This window comes from Siniperca chuatsi, linkage group LG11, assembly GCF_020085105.1.
Source record: "Siniperca chuatsi isolate FFG_IHB_CAS linkage group LG11, ASM2008510v1, whole genome shotgun sequence".
NCBI lineage: Eukaryota > Metazoa > Chordata > Actinopteri > Centrarchiformes > Sinipercidae > Siniperca > Siniperca chuatsi.
The window spans coordinates 14,458,955-14,484,611 of NC_058052.1; the positions used below are offsets into that span (position 1 = coordinate 14,458,955).

At 41.3% G+C, this 25,657-nt stretch overlaps 1 protein-coding gene across 6 annotated transcripts; it reads left to right on the forward strand.

The window, feature by feature from the left end:
- Window positions 1-695: 695 nt before the first annotated feature.
- ldb1a (LIM domain binding 1a) lies at window positions 696-25,627 on the forward strand. 6 transcript variants are annotated; one of them, XM_044213152.1, is made up of 13 exons: window positions 696-724; window positions 2,016-2,087; window positions 5,288-5,388; window positions 17,667-17,769; window positions 18,433-18,477; window positions 18,725-18,800; window positions 19,757-19,859; window positions 20,230-20,402; window positions 20,496-20,618; window positions 20,711-20,788; window positions 20,919-21,042; window positions 21,229-21,377; window positions 22,408-25,627. In XM_044213152.1, exons 1-13 carry the CDS (start codon window positions 711-713, stop codon window positions 22,630-22,632), a joined length of 1,386 nt encoding a protein of 461 aa, XP_044069087.1. In that variant the 5' UTR covers window positions 696-710; the 3' UTR covers window positions 22,633-25,627. The 6 variants fall into 6 exon arrangements, with proteins under 6 accessions (XP_044069087.1, XP_044069090.1, XP_044069088.1 ...); XM_044213155.1 differs by having other exon boundaries at window positions 23,294-25,627; XM_044213153.1 differs by having other exon boundaries at window positions 21,229-21,371.
- Window positions 25,628-25,657: the final 30 nt, after the last annotated feature.

A 25,657-nucleotide genomic window follows, 5' to 3' on the forward strand; every position in this document is an offset into this window, starting at 1 on the left:
GCTATGAAAAAAGCTAGTAAGTGGACCTTGAGTTAAGTTTTTTTTTGGTCAAACTCTATTTTCTGGTTTAGACCTAATAGTATAACACATACCCTTTATAGTAAGCCACATACAACATGAATTTTTCACAAGGGAATACCACTGTGAAAACATTTATCGCTCACTGAGGACTAACCAAACATCACACTAAGAAGAAAAATTGTTTTCCCTCAGAGCTGGGGAGGTAAATTAAATAAAGGACATTGATGGATGTCTTTTTGTTACTGGGTGTAATACATGAAGGAAAGGTATGATGATTGAACAAGAAGACAGGCTGTGAAACACAGAGGTGGGAATTAAAGTGGGTCAAATACAAAAGTGGGGGTGATGTGTTCCTCAGTAAGATCGGTACTGCATGGCACAGAAAAGCCATAGGCAATTCCCTGTGTCCCACAGGCAGAAATGGATTAGAGGTGAGCCCAGCCACAACCACACACACACACACACACACACACACACACACACACACACACACACACACACACACACACTCTGTGGTCTTCCACTGTGGGTTACCACTTTGTCTGTGTCTCTATTTTACAAATGTCATTTATTCTCGGCTGTGTGAAGAATAAAACTGCTAGGTTCTCCCACTGCCATTTATAAAGTTTTAAAATCTTTTCACATTCTCCAACAGCTTGCTCACCTTGGCAGAGCTCTTCAGTAAACTCATGCATGCGTTATGGTAAGTTTGAAAAAGCAGCCTTGTTACTGAGAAAGCAACAGACACACCAGGTTATAGACCCACTGCAATGTAGTTCTGATTGTATATTTTCTGACGTCGCTCCAGGAATCCCTCAGGCAACAATTATGAGTCTCACTGATCAATTTTGTCCCTTGCTGCATTTCGTTTAACAAACATGAATTTCATATGAAGAACAAGACTATTTTAGTTATGTGCCACGGCATATAACATTTATATAAAAATACATATATAATGTTAACACTGAACCCCAAATTGCTCCTAAGTGTGGATGGGAAAGAATGTGCATCGATTTAGACAAAAGTATATGCTAAATGGCTGTAGTAGTGTTTCAGGAAGAACGAGAAACACTAAGTAGGTGTCTGGAAGAAAGTTTTCCTAAATCTTTCTTATAGTTTAAAGTCAATGAATGCCACAACAAGCCATCTTTTCATTTGCATTGTTTTGTTTGAAGATGTCTTTTTTACCTTTTGCCATTTTTTCTGGTTATATGGTTTTAGTTTTCTCCTACTTTTGTAAAGTTGTAAATCACTGTCTGTATTCTGTCTCAAATCATTGTGTTTGCAGTGTTTCACATTATCCCTGTTCTGTACTTTATGTGGTGAGAGGACCAAATGTAATCTGCATGATTAGAATCAATAATTAACACAAAAGTAACATATTCCATTACTTGATGCTGGCAGTTCTTTTCTACATTTACAGTAGAACTAACGTGTGCCTCCTTGGTGCCTGTTCCCCAAGTGTCTGAGAAACAACTGGCCTAACCAGTCTGCTTCTCATTACCTGTCATGTCCTAATGAATCCAGTGCTGCTCATATTTCCTCTGCAGCTTTCCCTCCAGTATATCAGAGGCTGTACTGTACATCTATGGGAGACTTTTGAGCTTGTCTGTGTGTGAGAGCGACAGAGAAAGAGAGGAGCACCACTGTGCCCCAACACACTTCCTAACTGCTACCTACCGCTGCTCTGCCGTTGCCATGGATACAGTACCCCCTTGGTTGGTATGGAGGGATGGGGCTGGAGAGGAGAGGAGAAGTGGCTGCTGCCTCTGCGTCATATTCATACCAGTGCAGCTGAGAGCTGCCCCCGCCACCCCCTTTTCCCCTCATCCTCCTCCACCTCCTCCTTCCTTCCTACCTACCTTCCTTCCCTCCTTCCTTCCTTCTCATCATCCAATTTGCACACTGCTAGATCCCCCCTCCATTTGTGTCTCCTATCTGCATCTGCTCATCACAGTCTCTCTCTCTCTCCCTCTCTCTCTCTGCTGGCGCAGCTTGCTTTCCTCTGCGTGGCTGACCCGGGTGGACTTTGTTCGAGCGAGCGTGGGCGCAAAAGAAAGACAAAGGTAAGCGTTGAGATGGAGGATTTTTAAGAGTGTTTGTTTGTGAGAGAGAGAGTGGAGAAAAGAAAAAAAGGGGGGGGGGCAGCTGCAAGACAAAAGACTTAGAGGTAAGCATTGATGGCATGAACTCACCTGAGATAACAAGTATGCCACCAGGAGCCTTTTAAACATTTTGTTGGGAATTTAGGAAGAAACAAGGTTGTCAGTGCATGTGAGCAAGTGTTTGTCTGCTGTCAGAGGACAACATACTAAGAGTGTATTAGTGTGCGAGTAGATGTGTACCTCAGTAAGCCAGGCAGTGTCAGTGTCTGTGTCAGGCACTTTGCTGTCTGTCACATAGTGTTATGGAACTGCTGCAGCGTGTTCCCACAGTGGAGAGAAGGAGGCTAACTGAGGGGGAACTTCATTATTCTCAGAGAGCTTTTTGAGCGATGTGGGGATGTGTTGACAGAGCGGCAATCTCTGTATCTGCAAGAGTAGGAGAGTGAGAGGAAGAGATGAGAGAGAGCATGCCTGACAGTGCAGTCAGTGGTGAAGTGCTCAGCTTCAAAGCCTAATCACTCCTGGAAACAGAAGCCATTTCCCAAATCACATTCACGCACCTTTCCTCTGTTTCTTCTCTCTCGCTCTCATCTCTTCTCTTTTTCTCTCTTGCAGTGTTGGGGATGCCTCTCTCTATCTGTCATATCTGCCTTTGTTCAGAGTTCACCATTTTACAGTAGCAGAATCTTCTGTAAATGTCAAATCCGCAGATCGCGACCTACAAGGCGCACAAAGGACCGAATGGTGACAGAATAGCAGCGAGAGATGAGAGGACTCCGAGAGAGATAGACCTTGTTGAAACAGAAAGAGACAAAAAAGTGTGTGAAGGGGAAATGAAAAGAGGGGGGAGAAGACAAGTAAGGGGAAAAGAAGAGGCGGCCCGCAGGGTTATTCATTGTGTCTCGGTCCTGAGAACAGTGTCTGACACCGTGTATGACATTTAACTGTGATGCCTCTGCCAGTGCGCTGGTGTGTGGGGAATGTGCCTGTCAGCTTTCGTTTCAGTGGAGACAGTTGTTTGCCTTTTGTTAGTATATTGGTTGTGAGTCACAGAGAGCTGAGGTTTGTTAAACTGAGCTTCAGCTCACTTGAGGGGCTTCTTTAGTGCAGGAGATACAGTTAATCAGTACCCCTTCATCAACACAATCCGTCACATATTTGGAACATCTGTCATGTTATAAATATGTTCATCTGAAGTGAGTTTAAACCAGATGGTATTTAACACTATTAATTACATAAATCAAATTTTTCCCATTTATGCATTACTTTTAGCTTTCTCTTTCAACTATTTATCTATCACATTTACCTAAGTACTTGAACTTTTATCCTTTTTAACCGCTTGAAAATTCATTACTTTTAACTAACTATTTCAACTATTATAGGAGCCATGGAGATATTTATGTTTGTTTATTGCTCATCTCTAATACGTATGGTGTGATGTCACGTGGGTAGGACCGGAAATAATCATTGTCTATTTATTCACCTGTTCACCTGCATGGCGAGAGAAAAGAGGGGGTGAGTTTGGATTCTCACATTTTCTGTTGACCGCAAAACTCACAGCATCCATGTTCACCTTTGCACATATCAACTTCACGTACTGGGTTTCATTTTTGTTTTCTTACTTTGAAATGGGCAATAAATCTTTAAACGCATATCTTGAAGTGGAACTGGATTATTCAAACGGCACGTCGGACAGGTGTTGATTGTTCCCTGTCTCAGCCTCTCAGCAGCTTATGGTAGTTGCAAGAAGTCGCTACAACTATTTATCCATTATTACTATTAGATAACTGCTTAGACTTCTCTGCCCATTTCTAACTAGTTTTCAAGCACTCTGAATTGCAGCATGTGGTGTTCAGGTGTTACAGCTGACTCAGTATGTGGATATATTTTTTAATGCAATCATAATTTCTATTTTGTCAAATTAGTCGAGATACAATCTTTCCAAGTACCCCCTGGCAACTGCAGTACCCTTTTTTTGGGAATCACTGTACTAGACTATATTGTATGTGTATGTTTGTATTTTTTGCTGTCAGTTAAGACTGAAGTTTTATTTTCTTTAAACATTTTATATTTTTACTGTTTTTTGCATTCAGTCACAGTAACTCAGTGATACAGCTCGGTCTGTATCAATCTGACAGGATCAGGTACACGAGCAACAAAGACATCCAGCTCATGGGAGTCAGTTATGTGCTTGTGTGTTTGAGATTATGAGATTATTAGCTCAGAGAACAGACACGCTCGAGCCAAGAGAAGTTATGGAATGAACGGGAAGGGAAACCAGAGACGTGGAGGAGGGAAAGGAAATTAAACAAAATCACATCAAGCCACATCAAGCAGAAAGGTCAAGGTAATATCAACAGGGTGGAGGAGATTAAGTTGACAGAGTGAAGTAATATTTAAAAGCGAGAAAAGAGTAGAAAGAGAAGAGGCAGAGACTGCTGGTTCTGCAGTCGAGTCTCCTGTTGGTTGTGAGTGTGTGCACATTTGTACGTGCGCACTCTTCCTGCTTCCCATGGGTCTCCAGTGTCCCTGCGCTCCAGGTGGGCTTTGCATTTTTAATCGATACTGTCTGTAGTGATTAACACCAATCTTCTCTCGGCAGCAGAAAAACAGAAGGAAGGAGCGAGAGACGGAGACAGAAAGACAGATGGAAATCTGTCATACACGAGGCAGGGGGTGTGCGTGAGTGTGTGTGTGTGTGTGTGTGTGTGTGCAAGTGTGTTTGTTTATCAGTAATGACCCTCTGCCTCTGAGCTCCTATTGAGTATGTTTATCTCCCACAGCAGCACTGGGCAAAAATGGACGATGCATCACTGCCACACACACACACCTTGTGCATTTTGTCTTTTTCCTCTCCTTTGCTTTAATTGCCTCCCTCTTGTATTCTCCCTTTCACAAACACACACACAGTCCCTCGCTCCATTTCTTATTACCTACTCCTGTCTCACATACCGTAAAGGCTCTTTTTTTCCCATTTTACTCGTCTCTCATTTTCCCTCCCACTTGTGTTGCAATATGCCTATTAATGATGCAGCTAGAGCACCACTGCCAACTTCCTGCCTCTGACAGAGAGAGAGAGGAGTGTAGTTGTGGTGTACATGCCCCGCTTTGTACCACTCCCTCTAATCTCTCCACCCCTCTGTCCGTGTTGTTTTCCTCAGAGTTAGCCCATGCGAGCAGCGTGTGGACTGTGTGCAGCTGTTTCGTTCCGAGCAGAGCCCAACATGTGAGAAGATGTCTGTTGGAGGTTGTGCTTGTCCCGGTAAGTGCCTACTTTCGCTCTTTCTCTCTCTGCCTCTTTCCTCCTCTGTCTCTAAACTCAGTGGTGCTGTCAGAGAGATGACTTATGTAAAAGTGCTGCAAAGCTGCCTAGGGCCAGCGCCAAGCTGTGTGAGTGTGAGTTTGTGTGTGCATGCATGCGTGTGTTGGTGAAGCCATACTACACTCTCAACACATGTCCTAAAACAAGGTTATAGACTGAGGCTACCACACTTTAGGATTGAGTTGTTCAGCAGACCCTCTCAGTCACACTAGCTTGCTGTGCAGCAGATCAATGGCTCTGTGAGTTCTGCCACATACAGAGGCGCTGAGATATCAATAAGTGCTGACTTTTTTCACTCTTTTTCTCAGCTTTATCTGGCCACTATAGGCTTCTCGATTATTTGTGATCTTATATGTCTAGAAGAGTTCATGGAAATCACTGCCTACTGTTACAGGAATTGTTTTTCATATTTGTCCCATGAGTCAGAACTGAGTGAGACAAAAGTACTTTAATTTACTCACTGCAAAATGGTTTAAAGCTGGTCTCTCTTGATGAGTTTAAACTGTTAATGAGGGTACTTAAGAAGATTTAACTAAGAGTTGAATTTGCTTAGAGTTAAGCTGCTGTTTGGATATTAGACAGCTCTTTGTCATTGTGACTTTGCATTTTGCAATGCTGCATATTTCCGTTTTTTGTTTTTTTTGCAGTTGCTATGCTTGACTTTTGCTGAAATCAAGATTCTTGATCTCTTGAGCTTTAAATAAAGGTTACATAAATGGTTTACTGCCATGGTCATGGTTTACTGCCATTGTCATGGTGTCTTATTGGTACTAAGTATCCACACTCTGCTCTTGTGCTATACTGTGTCAGAGCAAGAGGAATGAAAATTAGTACTGTCTGAGTCTGTCTGCACATGTCAGTCTTTGGCACGCAAAATGTTTTGGCACTTTTTATCAAGTAGATCTTATAATCTGTTCTCTCCCATAGAGTGTTTGATCCTTTTTTACTTTGGAGCAATTTCTCTTTAATGATACCCCAGTGAGAGCAAGCAGGCTACAGAGATGGTTGCCTTGTGCACAGTGAAAGCCTCACAGTGCCAGGAGACGGGCTCTGAGCAGCACAAGGGAGCAAGTAACAGATAGAAATTGAAGCGTAGCATCTGCTCAGGGGGATCTCAGAGAGGGCAGATTGAATTAGGGTGTCAGCATCATTTTAATGGGGCTGTTCTGATTCATTGGTAGTCGGCTATCAGATGGAATAAAATTATAGAGGCCTTTGCTTGATGTTCTCTTCTCAGATCTTTTCTCCTTTCTCTACTATCTCGCTTCCTCGCTCTCTCCTGTAGTTTTCCAGTATCTCTGCCTCCTTCGCTCCCTCTGTTGACAGACTTTACTGTGGAGCAGAGACTTTTAATGACATCCACATGTTTTTGAAGGATGTGCCGAGAAAGAGGTCAATCCAGAGAGATCTGCCATGCGCATGTTGTGCACCAACACACAGGTTTACACATGCAGGCATGCGAGAAAATGTACAGCATGCACGTACACTCGCACACTTGCACACTCATACACTTTCTTGAGGAGCTGCTAGGACAAGTTTAGGCTGGTGGATCTCTCAGATAACCACAGAGCAACATTGATCAACAATGGTTTGCAGTTTCTCTCTCCCTCTCTGTGTGTGCGCTGTAAGTCATTAAATTTAAAGGCTGGTTTGTTTACATTCCTGTACGATGGATGATGGAAGATCCTCCCCATCCTTTGTGTGTGAATCTGCATTGAAAAAACAAATCCTCTCTTATTCTAACGTCACTTTCTCTTTTCATCTGGTCCCAGTCGTTGTTGTTTTGTTATTGGGTCAGAGTATTATAGAATAGAGGAATCGGAACTGAGCGTATTTGCATGTGGCAGAATGTGAGCCATAATAAAGGACAGACTTCTCCTGTCTGTCTAGTTCACTGACAACACTGTGACATCCTGCTGTTGTTGTGACTTTGCTGTGAATCAGCCTTTTTAAGGCTTTGTTCCCTGCATGAAGGAGATCCGTCCTAACACAGTGGAGCCAATCACATCCTTTGTTCTGACTAAATGGTAAAAATAGATTGCCTTTGAGCTGAAGATACCCCCCCTCCTCCCCTCCACTCTCACATGCACCCACTCAAGCATGCGCTACCCTCTGCTCACCACTCTCTCCATCTCTCACCCATCTCACTCTACCCCCTCCCTCCCAGTTCTGCCTTCCTCATCTCACTCTCTCCCCTTCTTCCTCTTTCACCCTCTCTCCCTCTTTCTCTGTCACTCCCTCATCCCTCGCTCACTGTCTTTTGCACTAACAGTGGTGTTACCTCATGCAGAAAGTCACATGGCTCCTGATTTAAGAAAAGTGACTTAAAGCAGAGCCAAGATGGCAGCCAAACAGCCAGGGATTTTTTGATTACCGTTACACAACAACACGACTGGCTCAGCTTTATCTCCCTGCACTGAGAGCCTGTGCCTTTTTCTTTTCCTCCTCAATTCTTCACTTCTCGTCCCCTCCTCTCTCTACCCTAGTGAGTCTCTCAGATCTTGTTTGCTTGATCAAAATGGCTGTGTGTGCAGAGGCAGAGAAGAAGAAGGAATGCGTGGGAGACAGAGATGCTGGGGAGTCGGGGGGGGGGGGGGCTGTAGTGATGTCACATCTGCTGCAGGCCGACAGGATGGCAGGGGAAAGCTGCTGTGTGCCACGCAGCCGAGAGGAAGGAGAGGATGAGGAGAAAACTAAATGTGTGGGAAGGAAAAAAATGTTTCTATCAAAGCACACCTTTATATGTGAGAGATGTGCAAGCTGCAGAGTCTTTAAAACATGAAAGCAGGTTTGGTACAGGTTTGATCGAAGGTGACGGTAACACTGCTCAGAGCTGTGGTGAAAACGAAAGGTTGGAAAGCTTTGTGCTGTATCTGTGGGCCACCTGTGTATGTGCAAGTGTGTGGGTTCAAGACTATGTAAGGCTCAGGGCTGTAAATACAGTATACAAACCATCAACCTGATTAATATTTTATTAATAAGAATGTATAAATGTATCTTGAATTAACTAGCCTGTTTGAGCTACTGGTTGGTGTCAAACATGAATTGTGCAAACAGACTATGAATGGCACTCAGATTTGATCAAGTGTATCCAAGTCAAGGCAAATGTTGACATTTTGAGGCTGTTAAAAGGATTTCTGCCATAAAACAGAAATGATATTGTCGCTTGGGCAGTAAAGGCAGCTTAAACTCCTTGAACTGAAAATCAGAGCATAAAGACTTGAATTGATGACATCAGCAGGTGGAGGTTGAGTTGGTCCATTTACTTGGAATTAGCGACTGACTCATCGGGCTTATAGAATTTGTGTTTCAGATGTGTGTTATTTGAATGTAAGGCCTCATGTTGTGAATTAGATAAAGAGTCCATATTCCAGTCAAAACAAGTGCTGTGTCATAGTTGTTTCATTATTCACTATCTGTGGGGAGGCTCAAAGATTAGTCTCTAAATAGCATCATCACTGCAGTCTGTCTCTCTGTTGTTCAGTTTAAGAACAGACATTACAAATGACTTGTGCAGTATTATAAGAATACAAGTGTTAATTTTATTTTATGGTGGATTTTCGTTTTCTTTTTTACAGAGGCACATTATAGAAGTGAGTTTGGGTGAGACATTGTTTTCAGGTCACACCGTAAAACTGACCAAACCTACAGTTTAAACTGCAGCAGTCCTAGAGCAATCCTCTATGACGTACCTTATGGTTAAGTCTGCCTGGATTCAGATCAGTGATCTCTGTCATTGCAAGCGTCCACAACACCAACCGTCACACATACTTTTGTTATCTTTCAGTTTATCTTGAACACATGCTGTTTAACTTCCTCCTGTCAAGCCACAGTAGCATCCTCTGGGTGCAGTGTGTGTTAGTTCTGTCTGCTGCCTTGTTGCTATCACTACCAGTCAGGTGTCACAACAGTTTCCCTGACAGTTTTGCGTTTCCACTGTGGCGTCTAGAAAAGCAGTGACAGGAATCTGAACATGCCATTCACCAGTGCTCTCTTCAGATTTCCTCACTTGTGCTTCACTCTCTCTGTCATACGTTTGGGTACAGACACAATACGTCTGCAGGTTTTGGAAAATGTTTTCAAGTCATGTTTACACATGGCCAGTGTGTGAAGTCAGTTTAAAATTGTTTACAGCTCGCCTTAGTTTCTTTATCAAGTGTAAAATCTGTCTAACTGTACTGACATTTGAGTAATGAACCAAATAATACAATTTTTTTATATTTTTCTGTATTAAAGACCACATTATTATTATCCATTACAATGCATGGAAGGCATTTCAGTGTGAATGCTATGTAGTCCATCCAGTGGCTTGGAGCATAGTGGCTGAACACAGCATCTCCAAATGTTTTTGTTCTGCTTTGTGGAACAGTTAAAAGAGAAGAACCGGAGGATCTTAGGGGCCTTCCTGGTTCATAAACTAAAAGCATTTATAATAATAATAATAATAAAACTTTATTTATAGAGCACTTATCAAAACAAAGTACAAAGTGCTTCACAACAAGAAAAATAAAATAACAGTGAATGACGAAATATAAAGAAATAAAACACATGAAATACAGAAAAGCAATAAAATAAACAGTAAAATAAACAGCCAGTTCACGTAAAATCAGGATATGCTTTCAGATAAAAATGTGTTTTGAGACGAGATTTAAACGAAGACACTGACTCAGACAATCTAATTTCTTCGGGCAAGTTGTTCCAGAGCCTCGGGGCCCTGATAGCAAAAGCTCTGTCCCCCTTAGTTTTCATCCTGGACTCAGGAACAGACAGGAGACCCCTGCCCGAAGATCTCAAACTACGTGAAGGTTCATAAGGGATTACAAGGTCTAAAATATAATCTGGGGCCAGGCCATGAAGAGCCTTAAAAGTAATCAACAAGATCTTAAAATCAATCCTAAAACCAACAGGGAGCCAGTGTAAAGAGGCTAAAACAGGTGTTATGTGGTCATACTTCTTGGTCCTGGTTAACAGCCTAGCAGCTGAGTTTTGTACAGTCTGCAGTCGTGTCAGAGCTTTTGATTAAGACAAGTGAACAGGCTGTTACAATAATCAAGGCGTGAGGAGATAAAAGCATGCACAACAGTTTCTGCATCACTAAGATTTAAAATAGATCGTATTTTTGCAATGTTTCTGAGGTGATAGAAGCATGATTGGACAAGCTTAGTGATATGTTGCTCAAAACATAAATTGCTATCAAACAGGACACCAAGATTTCGTGCAACAGGCTTGATATGTTGTGACAGGTTACCAGTGGATGGCAGTATTTGTTTAGTGATGTGTTGGGGCCCAATAACAAGGATTTCAGTTTTATTTGAGTTGAGCTGAAGAAAATTTATCGACATCCAATTTTTATGTCAGACAGGCAGTCCTGCAGAGAACTCAGCATACTAAGGTCAGTGGGCTTGACAGGGAGGTACAACTGTGTGTCATCCGCATAACAATGAAAAGAAATACCATGTCTGCGGATTACATCACCCAAGGGAAGCATGTATAAGGAGAACAATATTGGTCCCAGAATTGAACCTTGAGGCACACCATACTTGATATGGGAAAAGGATGACTTGAAGTTATTAATGCTAACACAGAATTTCCTATTGGACAGGTAAGATGCGAACCAGTCTAGTGCAGTTCCAGATATGCCCACCCAGTGCCTCAGTCTGTCTAAAAGAATGCCATGATCAATTGTATCAAAGGCAGCACTTATGTCCAACATTTCTGAAAGGTAGTCTGGTGCAAGGCCATGTAGTGCCTTATGAACTAATAAAAGAAAACTAACAGGTAACCAGTGTAAAGACTTTAAAATAGGTGTAATGTGTGCTCTCCTTTTTGTCTTATTCAGCACTCGTGCGGCAGAATTTTGAACTAATTGTAGCTGATTTATTATATTCTTTGGTAGACCAGAAAGGAGAGCATTACAGTATAAAAGCGTGCATCAGTCTCTTTGTGTTGCTCAGAGAGAGAAATGGCCTCACTTTGGAAATCTTCTTCAAATGAAAAAATGCTTGTGTTTTTGTGACACCCTGCACATGAGCCTTGAAATTGAAATCAGAGTCAAAGACTCGGCATGGCCACATGGAGCTGAGTCTCATTTGCATAGCTATGGAAAGAGATACCGTGCCTCCTGATAACACTGCCCAGGGGTAGCATGTACAAATTAAAAAGTAACGATCCTAAAATTGATCCTTGTGATACCCCACAAGAGTGGTCATCTATAGATACAAAAAAATTTTCTTCTATAAAGATATGAGGTAAACCAGTTAAAAGCAATTCCATGCTCACACATCTATTTAAAAAAATCTGGTGGTCCACAGTATCAAAGGACTCAGGTCAAGTAGCACCAGAACTGAAGGCTTGTTTTTATCGAGATTTGTTCTGATATCGTTCACTACTTTTAGCAGGGCTGTCTCTGTGTAATAATAATAATAATAATGCAGATAATGCAGACTTCCTGTGCATGTAAAAGTTATTTATTGTTATAATCATGGAGGTCTAGAGGAAGACCAAAGAGGAGATTTATGGATGTAGTGAGAGAGGACATGAAGTTAATGGGTGTGAGTGAAGAGGATGCAGAAGACAGGGTTAGATGGAGGCACATGATTCGCTGTGGCGACCCCTGAAAGGGAACAGCCGAAAGGAAAAGAAGAAGAGGAAAAGGCAAATAAAGCTAAAGATCTAACTACATGATACAAATGAAAGATTTTAAAGTTTTTATTAAAAAAAGACCCTATGTTAGTTTTGAATAGTGTACAGGATAAAAAAGTTAATTCTGTTGTATTCTATTCTATTCTGAAGCATGAGGAAGATATTTGCAGCATTTGCCAGCAGAGGGAGATGCTGTTCTATCACATCTCTTCTTGTGTCAGTCCATCAACACTGAACAGACAGCAGACTGGGGAATCATTGTTTTCAACAAGAGATCCTAGATCTGGGCCTATGTTATAACAAAAGGCTTTAGTCTTTCTTTTATTCCCCCTGCAGCTGTTTCATCATTTATTTTCTGTCATAACTACAAAGGCAACTCTCTAGATTGGAACACAGTTACTTTAGCTAGAAAGAGATTTTGAGTTGCATCTTTTTTCCAAAATTGAACCGAGTGATGCAGGATATCCATATTAGCTGAACAACATCCTGGTAATCATAATAGGCCTCTGCTGTGGAAGGAGCAATCTGATGAGATGAAAATTTGAAAAAAAATAGACTCTAGTTGTCATTGTTGCGACATGAAATTTCAGGTTTAAGCAGCAGATTGTAAGTTTTTGTTTAAATGATGTAGCCCATGGTTCATACCAGACATTTTTAATTTGCTCTATGCCTGACGCGTTTATGCATTAAGAGTGACTGGTGTGGGTCAGATGTGTTTACTCTCTCAATGAAAAACATTGCTTCACTTCTCTCACACGGACTCATGGCTTATATAATTCTACAAAACTGACTGGCAGCTAAAGTGAAAGCCTCAACAAATTGAGCTTTAAATGCACTTTTAGACCACAAAAGGTTCTGTGGCCCTCAAATATATTGCTTGTAAACATTAGAGTGGTTATTGATTAAAAGTGAGGCAGCAGATTATACCCTTACATAATCTGAGGCTATGAAAGGCTCAGGACCGTGGTCTGAAGGATTTGAGTCATCATTTTTCATAAGCTTTTACAAAGTTGGCTTGGATTAAACAGCTTATTTAGGAAACTTGTTATTGTCACAGATTTTTTCAACAGTGTAAACAGAATGTCTGAATAACACACCATGGATTTAATAAAGGGTATGCAAATTATTTTTCATTTTGGGATTGTTATGGTTCACAGTACTGGATGACCAGTGCTAGTTCACATAGTTCCAGCAGCAGTAATTTCACTATCACTGTTCCCCATTACTGATTATATTGACTGAATTAGGTTTCAATGCCCACACCATACAAAAGCTTTATAAATGCACCAGGTCAGAAAAATATTCTCAGATACTGCAGAGTTTCACAGGATATAATACTGCATGTTTTTGGTCCATGGTTGAATGCAGGAGTTTTCAAACTCAAAAAAATGTATATATTATTTAATTGCACTGACATCTATTGTTTATTTTGTTTAACATTTATTTATTCCTCATGAAATGTTCTGAGATATATTGAGGGTTTATGGAACATCTTAAATTTTTCTGAGATTACAGGTGCAAACAAAATGACAAAATGTTACATGAGATTTGTCGAAGCATCTACAATAAAAACTCAACAAGATGAGACAAGATAAGATAGAATAGAATAAGACAATATTTATCCTGAAGAAAGATAAGAAACTAATTTCAGTCTGGGTAATGACTGAAGATTGGTTCATGTCTGAGGGGCACCACATCTAATACAGACTCTCTAAATCCAAGCCAGTCCTGTGACTTTGTGTTGTAGAATTTCTGTTAAGTACTGTAGATATTAAATGTAATCTGGTAAAAGCCATAAAAGGTCTTCATGTTTAAATTTATGGCAGTCATAATCCCTCCTAAGGTGGCATCCAGCTTTATTATACACTATGACATTTTAAAGACTGTATTTATCACAAGTCATAAATCTGAGAGCAGAGTGATAGGTTGTATCTAAGGGCATCATGTCAGCAGTGGTGGAAAGTAACATTTACTCAAGTACTGTACTATTTTGAGGTACTTGTACTTTACTTGAGTATTTCCATTTTCTGCTTTATAGTTATAATTCACTACACAGAGGGAAATATTGTATTTTTTACTCCACTAAAACAATAATACCAAATATAATCAACAAATAAATTATGACATATTATTATGGATGATTGATTCCTTGGAGAAATGAACAAGTTACCTGGTTGGCAGTATATATAGTAAAAAATAAGCCCCACCTTTACAAGCTGCAACATTAAAGTAATGTACATATTAATGCATCAATAATTATTATTAAATAATATAATATACATTACTTTGAAATGGGCCATTCTGTGTCAGAACTTTTACTTTTTGTACTGTAAGTATATTTGGTGCTAATTCTTTTGTAAGAATGCAGGACTTTTACATGATGTAACAGAGTATTTCTACACTGTGGTATTTTTACTTAAGTAAAAGATCTGAGTACTTCTTCCACCACTGCATGTCTGTTTAAGACTTGTATCAATGAAAAAACAAAGGGCTGCCTTTAACCTCTTGAACTTCACTTATTGGCCTAGTGGAGATCCTAAAGCTTCCAAAAATACTTAATATGTCACTGGGTGAATTTTGTGGAAATGTGTATAAAATGATGCACACATATCAACAATACTTGAACTGATAAAAACTTGAAGCCAACTGGTTTTGACTGTTTGAGCTGGAGAGGAGTGGTGGAGAGTTGGAACAAGCTGATACTGAATGTATATTATGCTGTCAGACTGGAATAATATTATTTTGTCCATCCGTAATAACTATGTTAAGGGGTGAAATAGGCTGATAACCTCCTCTCAGTGGGGACCCACCTTGTACCACTCTGGGTACCACACTGGTGTCCTGGACAAGACAAATTGGTGGCCCCTGTCAGGGAAGTAGGCCGGTGTTTGTCCCGGTCTGTGAGTTGGGATGGGCGGAGGAGCCTGGAGGAGGCGGGGCCTTTGTTTGTTCGTGTCTCGGCTGGCAGGAACAAAGGGTCCTATAGTAGTAGTAGATAGGTAGCACCGTCCTCCAAACAAATGACATGTAAAACATATAGTTAGGGATTGCAAATTGACAGGAATCAGGGGAACTAGCTGGAGTGTTTTACTTTCCATCGCTTGTCGCCTTGTTTGGGCTCATCGGACTGTATTATCAACGGTCGGCGCTGGAGCTTTCACCATCCAGCCGCTCCGGCTAGCAGCGAGGCTAGGTGGCTAGAAACACCGAGCGGTGGTGTTGAATAACACCGCGTTTCGGTGGACCTTTCTCTGCAGGTAACTCAAACTTACAGCCACGCCACTTTAGCACACCACTGGTTCTCAATAAACCGCTGAAACTAATCGTAAACAAGCACAGGGAATTTATAAGGGAATGGCGGTATTAACGGGACCTTAGCAACTAGCTAGGTTAATAGTTTAGCAATGGCAACCGTCCTCTGCAAACGGTTTATGAATGCGGCCCTGCGGTTCAGTGTACGCCTGGTCCCGTGTGTTAAAGTGAAAACTGACTTATTATTTTTTTAGAATGTCGAGTGTGCATGTCCACAGACCGAGCAATAAGTTGACGCCAGTATGCAGTGCAAGTATGTGTCTTCCCACATTGCTTTGGATGTTTTATTGGCTGAGGGCCAGCCTCTGGATGCAGCTCTATTGTTTGCAGTGAACAGTTTGGGCGGACTAAACTGCACCAAAGTCTAACTATTTAAAGTTAACCTTTTGTTAGAGTGGTTATGCATCAGGACCTCTCATCTGATCTTAGTCAGGTTCTTCTGTTAAAGGATGCTTACAGTCTGGAGTCATCCATCTCTATTTGTCCTGTGTACCCTAACTCAGGATGCTTCCCTGATAATGTCTTTCACTAAGACGCTATGTCTGGCCCGTGAAATCGTCATTATATACATGCTTCTGTTAGACTGGGTGCTCTAATCTGCAGATATTGTATAGATAGGTTTAATGCTTGTGACTGGACCTCTTTTTATGATGTGTGTTTGGTGCTTATTCAATGTTAAGGGAAGAGAGAAAATAAGATGCCTTCTCTCACGCTGTTTGTTGCAGTGGAATTAGTTTTTTTGCACAATGTGCATCAGTTTGAACAAAGATTTATCATATGGGGTTGAATGCTGTCTGGAGCTAATGGCTGGTGGTGTTGGGGGGTGGGCTGTAGGTCAGAGGTAATGCATAAAGAACCATTGTTGGGTGCTCCTGAGCAGGTTCATCCCCATAGTAATGGGGAGGAGAAGATGACCTACCATGACTCTCTCTCATGTAACCTGAAGCAGGGAAGAAAAGGGTGAGACTAAATGAAGGAGGAGTTGTAGTTGTTCAAGGAGCCTAGACTGGGCTGTGAAGGAGGACAGACAGACCAGAGTTCACACAGGCATGCTTAACCCCAACTCATGCCTTTCTCCCTCTATTTGTATTTGTCTTGATTTTGCCCACTACCATTTGTGGAGTAGTCTGCCTGTGGGATATTCATCAGCTCACCAAAAGTGTTGTGAAAAGATAAAAAAATACAGCTCACTTAGTTTTGATCCTGCATTAGAGTGCCCCTGGTTTCTCCCCCTGCTGGTTTTAATTTGGTACAATCACCATTTTATATGCCAAGCTGACAGTGACCGACTGTTGTGCATAAATTGTGACTAAGTTGAAGTAACAAATTAACATTATGCTGCCTTCAGGTGCCTGTTGGGAATACCAGATTTACAAGCAGATCATAAACAACATTACCAGGGGGGCAAATACAGGAACAGTTAGGATTTTCTATTTTCTCAACATCGCCGCTATCTGTTACCCTGTTATGAATGTATGACCACCACATATATTAAATTCCCCTTGTTCACTTCACATTTTTCTGTGTCTGTGCTTAAAAAGTAGGGTAACTGTAGGGTGGTTGTGGTGGTCCAGAGTCTGGGGATTACCAGGGGTTGTTTTTTCTCAAACATCCCAGTCTGCCGCTGCCAGCTTGGGTTTAAAGATCTTTGGTCAGACCTAATTACATGCAGCCGCTGTCTGTGTGGGGTCTTCTTGAGTAGAGATACAGAATAGATGTTTTATCAGAGCCTGGAATTGTTTGAGCATGAATGGCTTATCTGGGCAGACAAGGGTTAACATCAGCCAGGGTAGCGAGTGGGGGGATGGGTAGAAGAGGCAACTAGAGGGGGAGACACACGCGCACACACACACACACACACACACACACACAGTGCAGAGCATAGTTAGGATCACATGGGACTGTATGCAGAGAAGAGGGCTCCCTATGATGGTCCAAGAACACAAAGAATATGTCAGACCATTCTCTGCTTGGCACCCCCTCATTTCACTGATTGTTTTCTCAGATTTCTGCTGGCTAATAAATATTACTGTTTTTGTTCCTCGTGATGATTTGTTTTCTTGTCCATTTACCAGATTGAAGATGCATTAGATAATGAAAGCAGCAGGAAATTGTTTTGGTAGCATGCTTTTATTTGAGTAAATCTCAACAAAATCATCCAACATTAGATTACTTTGATGATGCTGTGATTTGAATGAGCTAAAGTAATCAGAATCTCCTCTAAATCTCTGCTCTTTTTTCCTCCTCCTCTGCTGTGTGTACAGGCTGTTCGTCAAAGTCATTCAAGCTGTACTCTCCTAAGGAGCCCCCCAACGGCGGCAGCTTCCCCCCCTTCCACCCAGGCGCTATGCTGGACAGAGATGTGGGGTAGGTCTGGTTTATACTGTCAGGACACGAGATGTTCTGTCAAAAGGAAAATATGTCTAAAATTACTTTTTGTATTAATTCAGTCATTAAATCATGTCATTACTTTTCTGATGTCTCCTTTTTACTTCTTGCAAACTGTAAGTTTTGATATTATCATTTGTCTTGACATATGTTTACTGAAGAATACAACATGTCTATTTTGAGATGCTGATTGTTTTTTTTATAAATAATGATCTGCATTGATGTTTTATGGCTTATATTTTAAAATTGTACTGTTTGATCATCCCATCTTTGATAGTGATATTGGAATAAAATCAAATGAGAGTTGACTACACAGAAGTTGATTGGTTTTAAATGTAGCCTAAAAAGGCAAAAAAAAGAAGCAAAATTCAGCTTAAAAGTCAGATGTCGCACTAAACATGCAGTGTTGATGTCATTACTTTTACAGTTACTATTAAATGTATTCTTGTTTGTTGCGAGTGCTGAATATTTTAACCTTTTTTTCCTATACATCCCTGTTCTGTTGTGAGGCGTAAACGCCATGTTAGTCACATAAGATAAACAGGGCCTTGAAACCAACAATTGGTTCTAAACAGTGCATATAATACATGCTATGTTTCTTCGAGACTGGTTGCTGATTTTTGTATTTTTTGTTCCTCCTAGGCCTACACCCATGTACCCCCCGTCATACATGGAGCCTGGAATGGGGTGAGTTAACTGACGCTTGAATGTTGAACATACAGTTGGGGTTTGCCCTAGCTAAGAAGTAATTTATAAAGCATTTATACTGGGTGCTCTATATTCATGTTAAAAATGTAGGCATTAAATTCTCCTGTAATTAACTTAAGTTTGAGACTGCTCTTGGCTTATGTCATTTGTTTGCGCTACGGATGTGGAAAAGCCAGTGGAGCAGCTCAAACTGCACAGTGTTGAATTCCCCTGTTTTCTGTTTCAGGAGACCCACACCGTACGGGAACCAGACAGATTACCGGATATATGAGCTGAACAAAAGGCTACAGAATTGGACAGAGGTGAGAGACGCTTCGTCATTCACATAGAGAGTAATAAGAACTCAACACCAAACTGTTGCTGTACAAAAACACAGGATCATTGTTTCTTTTTCAAGTTGGTTCTGATTACGGTCCATAGTGATACATTCTGCATCTCCTGTGAACTACTTACTGTTGCCAAGTTTTCAGATTTTCCCTCCCAGCTGCTGTTTATGTGTTGCTAACCATGCTAGGGATTTTGCAGGAAATTAAGCCAGAGAACTCACTGACTTAATTTACATTCAGGCTCTAATAGGATTATCTGATCAACCTGACTAAAACGTAATTGGAGTGCCAACTGTTTTTATGCCTGATCGCGCAACTGAGTAGATGTTATGAGCCATGCATTTTATGTGACTGTCAGTCTGCACACTACAACAAATATGTGCTCACTAACCTCTTTACATTGGAGGGATTCTAACTACAATTAAATTTTATGTCCAAGAAAACATGGTGTCTGAATGCATGCCTTATTTAGGAAGTTGATCCTGTCAACTTGAGTTTTGTTTGTACTTATTCACTGCACCAACAAAACATTTATTTCTGCTCATCTTGCAACCTCCAGTGTTTTACACAAACTAGGATTCTATTGACCAGATTGTACGGAAGAAGAGTAGAAGTAGTGAATCTGAGGAAACAAGAATTTCTGCTTTTTCTTTTTTGAATGGTTTTAGTACATTCATTATGTTTGTTTATTCATATTATTTAACTTCCTCACCTCTTTATAGCAAACGGAACCTCTTGTTTTTGGTAATTGACTATTTTTAATGGAGAACATATAGCCTTTATTCTGTGTCCTGTATTAGACTCGAATGCTATGTTTAATTTAATTGTGATCATATGAACAAGTAAATTGCCTCATGTATCATTGTACAAGTTATGCTTGCAGATTTTAAGGCATGAAAAACTGAGCGGAATGGTTCTTCCTCTGCTTTCAGGACTGTGACAATCTCTGGTGGGATGCCTTCACTACAGAGTTTTTTGAGGATGACGCCATGCTCACCATCACTTTCTGTCTGGAAGATGGACCCAAACGATACAGTAAGAATTTTATTTTTAAATAAAATGCTGATGTTTATATCTATTTTCAGTTTCTAATTAATTGTAAATGTTAAGACGGTGAACCTGTTTATTTTAGTAATGTACTGTATTTCATGTATATCTCGTCTTCAGATTTCCTTGTTTTTGTCTTAAAATTTTATGTATCTTTCAGATTGACTTGAGAATTTTATCATAAGATAAAGATTGGCATATAACTTTTAGTAGCATTATGTATATCCCATCTGCTCTATTCTTAATTTGATCCTTTTCATAGCTTTGTCAGATCTATGCTACTGTACCCACCCACTTTCCCTGTGTCGGTTTTATATTAGTGATCATTTTTATACATTCATTTGATTTTTGTCTGCAGCCATCGGCAGGACGTTGATTCCACGATACTTTCGAAGTATCTTTGAGGGGGGCGCCACTGAGCTGTTCTATGTTTTGAAGCATCCAAAGGAGTCCTTCCACAGTAACTTTGTGTCTCTCGACTGTGACCAGTGCACCATGGTGACCCAGAACGGCAAACCTATGTTCACACAGGTACAGTTAATGTCACGCTGGATGATAAATGTACAGCCTTCCCTCTACTTTCTGTTGCCGGTGCTTTACATTTATTACTCTCCTGTGGATAAGGTTTGTGTGGAGGGCCGTCTCTACCTAGAGTTCATGTTTGATGACATGATGAGGATCAAGACGTGGCACTTCAGCATCAGACAACACAGAGAGGTCCTACCAAGGAGCATTTTGGCTATGCATGTGAGTTCCAGACTGAAAAACACACACTCGCACTCAAAGACACATACTGTACATGAACTTATTCGTCTCACCTTTTTGACCTAATCATGCAGGATCCCCAGATGCTCGATCAGCTGGCTAAAAATATCACCAGATGTGGGCTGTCTAATTCTACGCTCAACTACCTCCGTGTAAGCAAATTTCCTTATGATTATGTAATTATTTTTTTGATCAGTTATTGAATTAACCTCAACTACACCTGCAACAACCTGCTAACGCTCCTTTATGTTTCTTTGTTTCCTCTCTTTATCTTCCCTAAAGCTATGTGTGATATTGGAGCCCATGCAAGAGTTGATGTCCAGGCATAAGACCTACAGCTTGAGCCCCAGAGACTGCCTGAAGACCTGCCTCTTCCAAAAGTGGCAAAGAATGGTAGCACCTCCAGGTAACACACACCTTTGAAATTGTCAGTGGCTTTTATGGCAGTGTTGCCCTTACATTCATTAAGCAACAAATCCAGTTGTAACTGCATGACAGTTCCTTATCTGCAACAGGCCTAGAAACAGCTGATTTACAGAGATTATTAAAAACTTGATTATGAAACATATCTTGTCCCTTTGTCTACTTGTAGCTGAGCCAGCCAGACAAGCTCCGAACAAGCGGCGGAAAAGGAAGGTGTCCGGTGGAAGCACCGTGAGCTCCGGCGGAGGCAGCAATAACAACAGCAACAGCAAAAAGAAGAGTCCAGCCAACAGCTTTTCACTCTCCAGCCAGGTACCTGTAAGCATTACATCTACTTGACCTCTATCTGCTCCAAGTTCAGCTGAGCAAGGCATAGGAGGATAAGATAGAGGGTGGAGAGGTTGGAAAGAAAGGCAAGGAGGTTAGACAATTATTTGTGGGTTTAGGGGGTGGTAGCTGGGGTTGTTAATGTGTTTAGGAGTAGGTGTAGCAGCAGGTCATGATAGAGAATAGCTTTGGGAGGCTTCTGGAGGTGGGGTTTTGGATTCAGGTGTGGTTGGGAGATAAGGATTGATATCTGTAATTCTACTGAAGATGAGTAGATTTAGTTTGTAGACCCCCTGATGTGAACCAGTGATGGGCAGTCCCTGGTCCCCTGGGGCCGAAGGTTTATGGGTTTATGTAGAGGAGGTATAAGTGACCTCCATGTCTAAGTAATGCTTAACATGTTTTGGGGCCATGGGGTAGGGTTACCTTGTCTGATCTCCAGTGGGACATTTAGGTTTTCTCTCTAAATCCGCTGTATCAACTTGGTTTTAGAGTTGCCACTAAGTCTATCAGAGCACATGATTCACACAGCACTGCTGTCTTTGCTTACTTGGTTGCTTGAATGAGCGAACGAGACCCGAGGTGGAATGAAAACCCTCCCCCCCCCGATGCAGCACTCAAGGATCAGGGATGCCCACTGCTGGCCAGTAGGGAAGGCCCCTCGACCCTGCTTCTTGGAACAGGGGCAGGGAGTCAGGGCCACATGGACCAATGAACTGTCAGGGTAGATGCCCTGAGAACACATTGTCCTGTTGTGATTGGGTTCAGAATGAGAGGACACTAATACCTCAGGATTTTAATACTCAGGGTCCCTTGGTCCCTAAAACTTAGGTTGAAGTATCAATTATAATGCATTTCAGGAGTTAAAATTAATTTGTAATGCTGGAATTGAACCAAGTTAGATCGCACCTAGAACATAGGCAAAAAACGCTACAGTTACAACTCGTCCGTGCAGCCAGTCATTCCGCGCACCCCCTGTATTATGGGGATAATATGTACCGGCCCTTGCTGTCCCCTTTAGGACGTGATGATGGTGGGAGAGCCCACTCTGATGGGAGGGGAGTTTGGTGACGAGGATGAGCGTCTGATCACGCGGCTGGAGAACACGCAGTTCGATGGGGCGAATGGCCTGGAGGATGACGACAGTTTCAACAGCTCGCCTGCACTGGGGGCACACTCGCCCTGGAACAACAAGGCTCCCTCCAGTCAGGAGAGCAAGAATGACAACTCCCAGTCGTCCCAGTAGAGTGCTGAGGTCCCAGCCAGCCCCTTTTTCAATGATTAAAACCTACTGGGATCCACCTGAGCCAACACACTAGCGAGAGGAGTCAGGGAGGGTCGCCTCGAGCACTTGTTAATTAATTTTTGTTTGTTTTGTTCCGTTATGTTATTTTGAAGATGAAAGGAGAGTGGTTAGGGAAAGGGATAATAGCTGATGGACTGATAAAGCTTTTTGCTGTCACATGAAGGACAGTGTCAGCAGAATCCCACTCGCTCCCTCACATTGTTGTACATGCTCAGTGGTGCTCAGCCTTGGCCCTTGTCTGCTCGGCTTCAGTCAGTCCTCTTAGAGGTGTGGTGAGACTGGCGGGGTGGCGGTGTGTGTGCATGTGTGTTTACCCCCCATCATCGCTCACCACAGTGTTTGAGCCAAAGTTGGCGTGTCCTGTTGTCAGAGTGCTCGCCATGGCGACCATGTCAGTGGGTTCTTGTTCCAACCTCGGGTCTCTCAGGCGTGCGTTTTCCTTGACGACACACCTCGTTGTTTCTGTTGTGCTCATGTCACAGGGAAGAAATGCTTAGCTTTTATTTAACTTATTTTTTTGCAGGCTGCAGAAAACTGTTTGCACTCTTAGCATCAAAATTCAACGTTCGGTTTTTAAAAACTCAATCATTTGTTTTTGTAGGACCTGGTTGGAACAAAAACCTGTACAGTGCCGGAGCTTGAGGACCGGAGTTGAGAACCACTACGCTAAATCTTAAACACACACACACCACACCCAAACACTGACACATACACACACACACACACACAGACCAGTACACACACACACACACACACACACACACACACACACACACACACACTTACACCTGCAGCATAAAACATTGAGGTACTGGAGAGAGGTGGTACGCAGCATGTCTGGACCAGAGAACCAGACGCTACAAAAGTGTGTTTTCATTTTCTATGTTTTAGACTTGTTTTGAATTTTTATTTTTATTTTTGTAAACAATTTCTAAAAAATAAACAGACAAGCAAGCAAACAAACACCCCAGAATATTCTTTGCACTGTTTTCCACTATTAACTCCAATCTATTTTTCTTATGAATTGGTATTGGACGGTGTATTTTATTTCTTTTCTATTATTGCTAATGTAAGAACTGTAAAACATCTGAAACCTGCAGTATATTAATGTATAAGTAATGCTGTTAAATCATTCTTATTGTGATGGTAATAACTTTCATGTTAGTCTGTGCTTGATATGTCATCCATCTGTGTCAGACATCACACTGTCACCAGGTCCAGTGGCTTCAATGCTAGAAAACAGGTTGGGGAGAACAAGACTAGTGTTTTAATACTGTACCACATCTTGCTTGATGTGAGTCCAAAGCAGCACACTGGAAACCACTTTCCCCACTAAATTTCCATCAAACGCCTGGTTTGTATCTGTTGACTTGTCATTGCAGAACTGTTTGCTTTGTGTTCTAATCTCTATCTGGGGGTCCTCTCTTCAGAGAACATAGTAAAAGAAAACTTCTCAAATTTGCTACTCAAAAATATTTTAAAAACAAGTTTTGACAGGATTGTAAAATAAGAAAAAAAGACTTTTGTATTAACTTAAGTTTCCCAGAAATGTTTTTAATCACAATTAAGAAAGCTGCAGACCAAGGAGCGTCATGTAAAGATTCTTTAGATATTGATTACACTGTGCTGTTTTGTTTTATGAAGAATCATTTTGTTGGCTTTACTCCTCATGTTTGTGTCTGTGCTTGTATATTTTTAGGTAGTAATTTCTGTAAAAGTTATTCTATGTATTCCTCCCTAGAACTATGAGAAACTCAATCTAATGTAAAGAGATGAAAAGCCTCTTAAAAGTTTTTTTTAAACGTGATTTTTAATGGTACAATCACTGATAAAAAATTTTGCCCTCATTTTAGCAAACCGTATTTATTTTTCTATGTACTGACATTCTGTTTAGGTCCAACCCGCCTGTACAGTACTCATGATAATATATGGGGGAGTTTGTGGGGCTGCTGAGTCATTTGCTAATCAAGGTCATTCCATTACTTATGTTTTTGACATGCAGCTCCTGGGTTACTCTGGCCTGTTTATTACAACGGTTCAGTACGTTCACATTAAAGAGATATTTAATAGCCATTTTCCGCTGTTGTAAGTTCCTGGGCTATTTGAATAGATAACCATATTTAGAGAAAACGTCATCCTTTTTTCTGGGAAGTTTTTCTATTTCATGGTGAGTCATCCTCTGAGGAAGAGCCTCGAGTTCTTCAGATGCATGAAATGTGCCACAGTGGCCTTCAATTGTGATTTTTCTGGTTTTCTTTTGTAATGTATTTGATGGATGTTTTTCAGATACATTTCAAATCTATAACTGATGAGTGAAAAATGCTAAATTGATATTTCATTAATGGCGAAATATGCTGACCATTGACGTTACATCTTATTCTGGGGAAAAAAGAGTCACTGGGCTTGACCTTAAGCTGCTGTGTCAGGGTGTCCTGTTTACCTGCATATGATGGAAACGTTGCCTAACTCATGGGCTTCAGCGTCACCCAGATCACAGCTGACAGTGATTACATAGTAATTTGCAGACTCTCCCAGCAGGGGTCTCTCAGAGCACCAGGGCAGACTGAGCAGACTGTCAGAAATTCCTCCATCATAATATCTGGCAGAAATGAGCCACACTGAGCTGCAGGCTGGTTGTGTTTAAATCCTTATTCATTGTCTCTAGCACCCCTACTCTACTTTTGTGGTGCATCAACTCAGCAGGCTGACACAGAATTGAATCTAGGGGCAACTTTTCAACACCCCGTGTTTCCTAAGTTAACACAATTTAGGGAATAAGGGTTTGTGATATGTGAGACAGAGCTGAAATGGCAATGCACCCATAGCTGGCTCCTGTAGCACCTCACCATAGGGGTGATTTTATATCTATATTTTTTGCCAGGTTTCTGTCTGATAATTCATGTATGGTATCAATAAAGATGAATTTTCACTGAAAGACTTGGTTGTCTTTATTGGACTCCGCTGT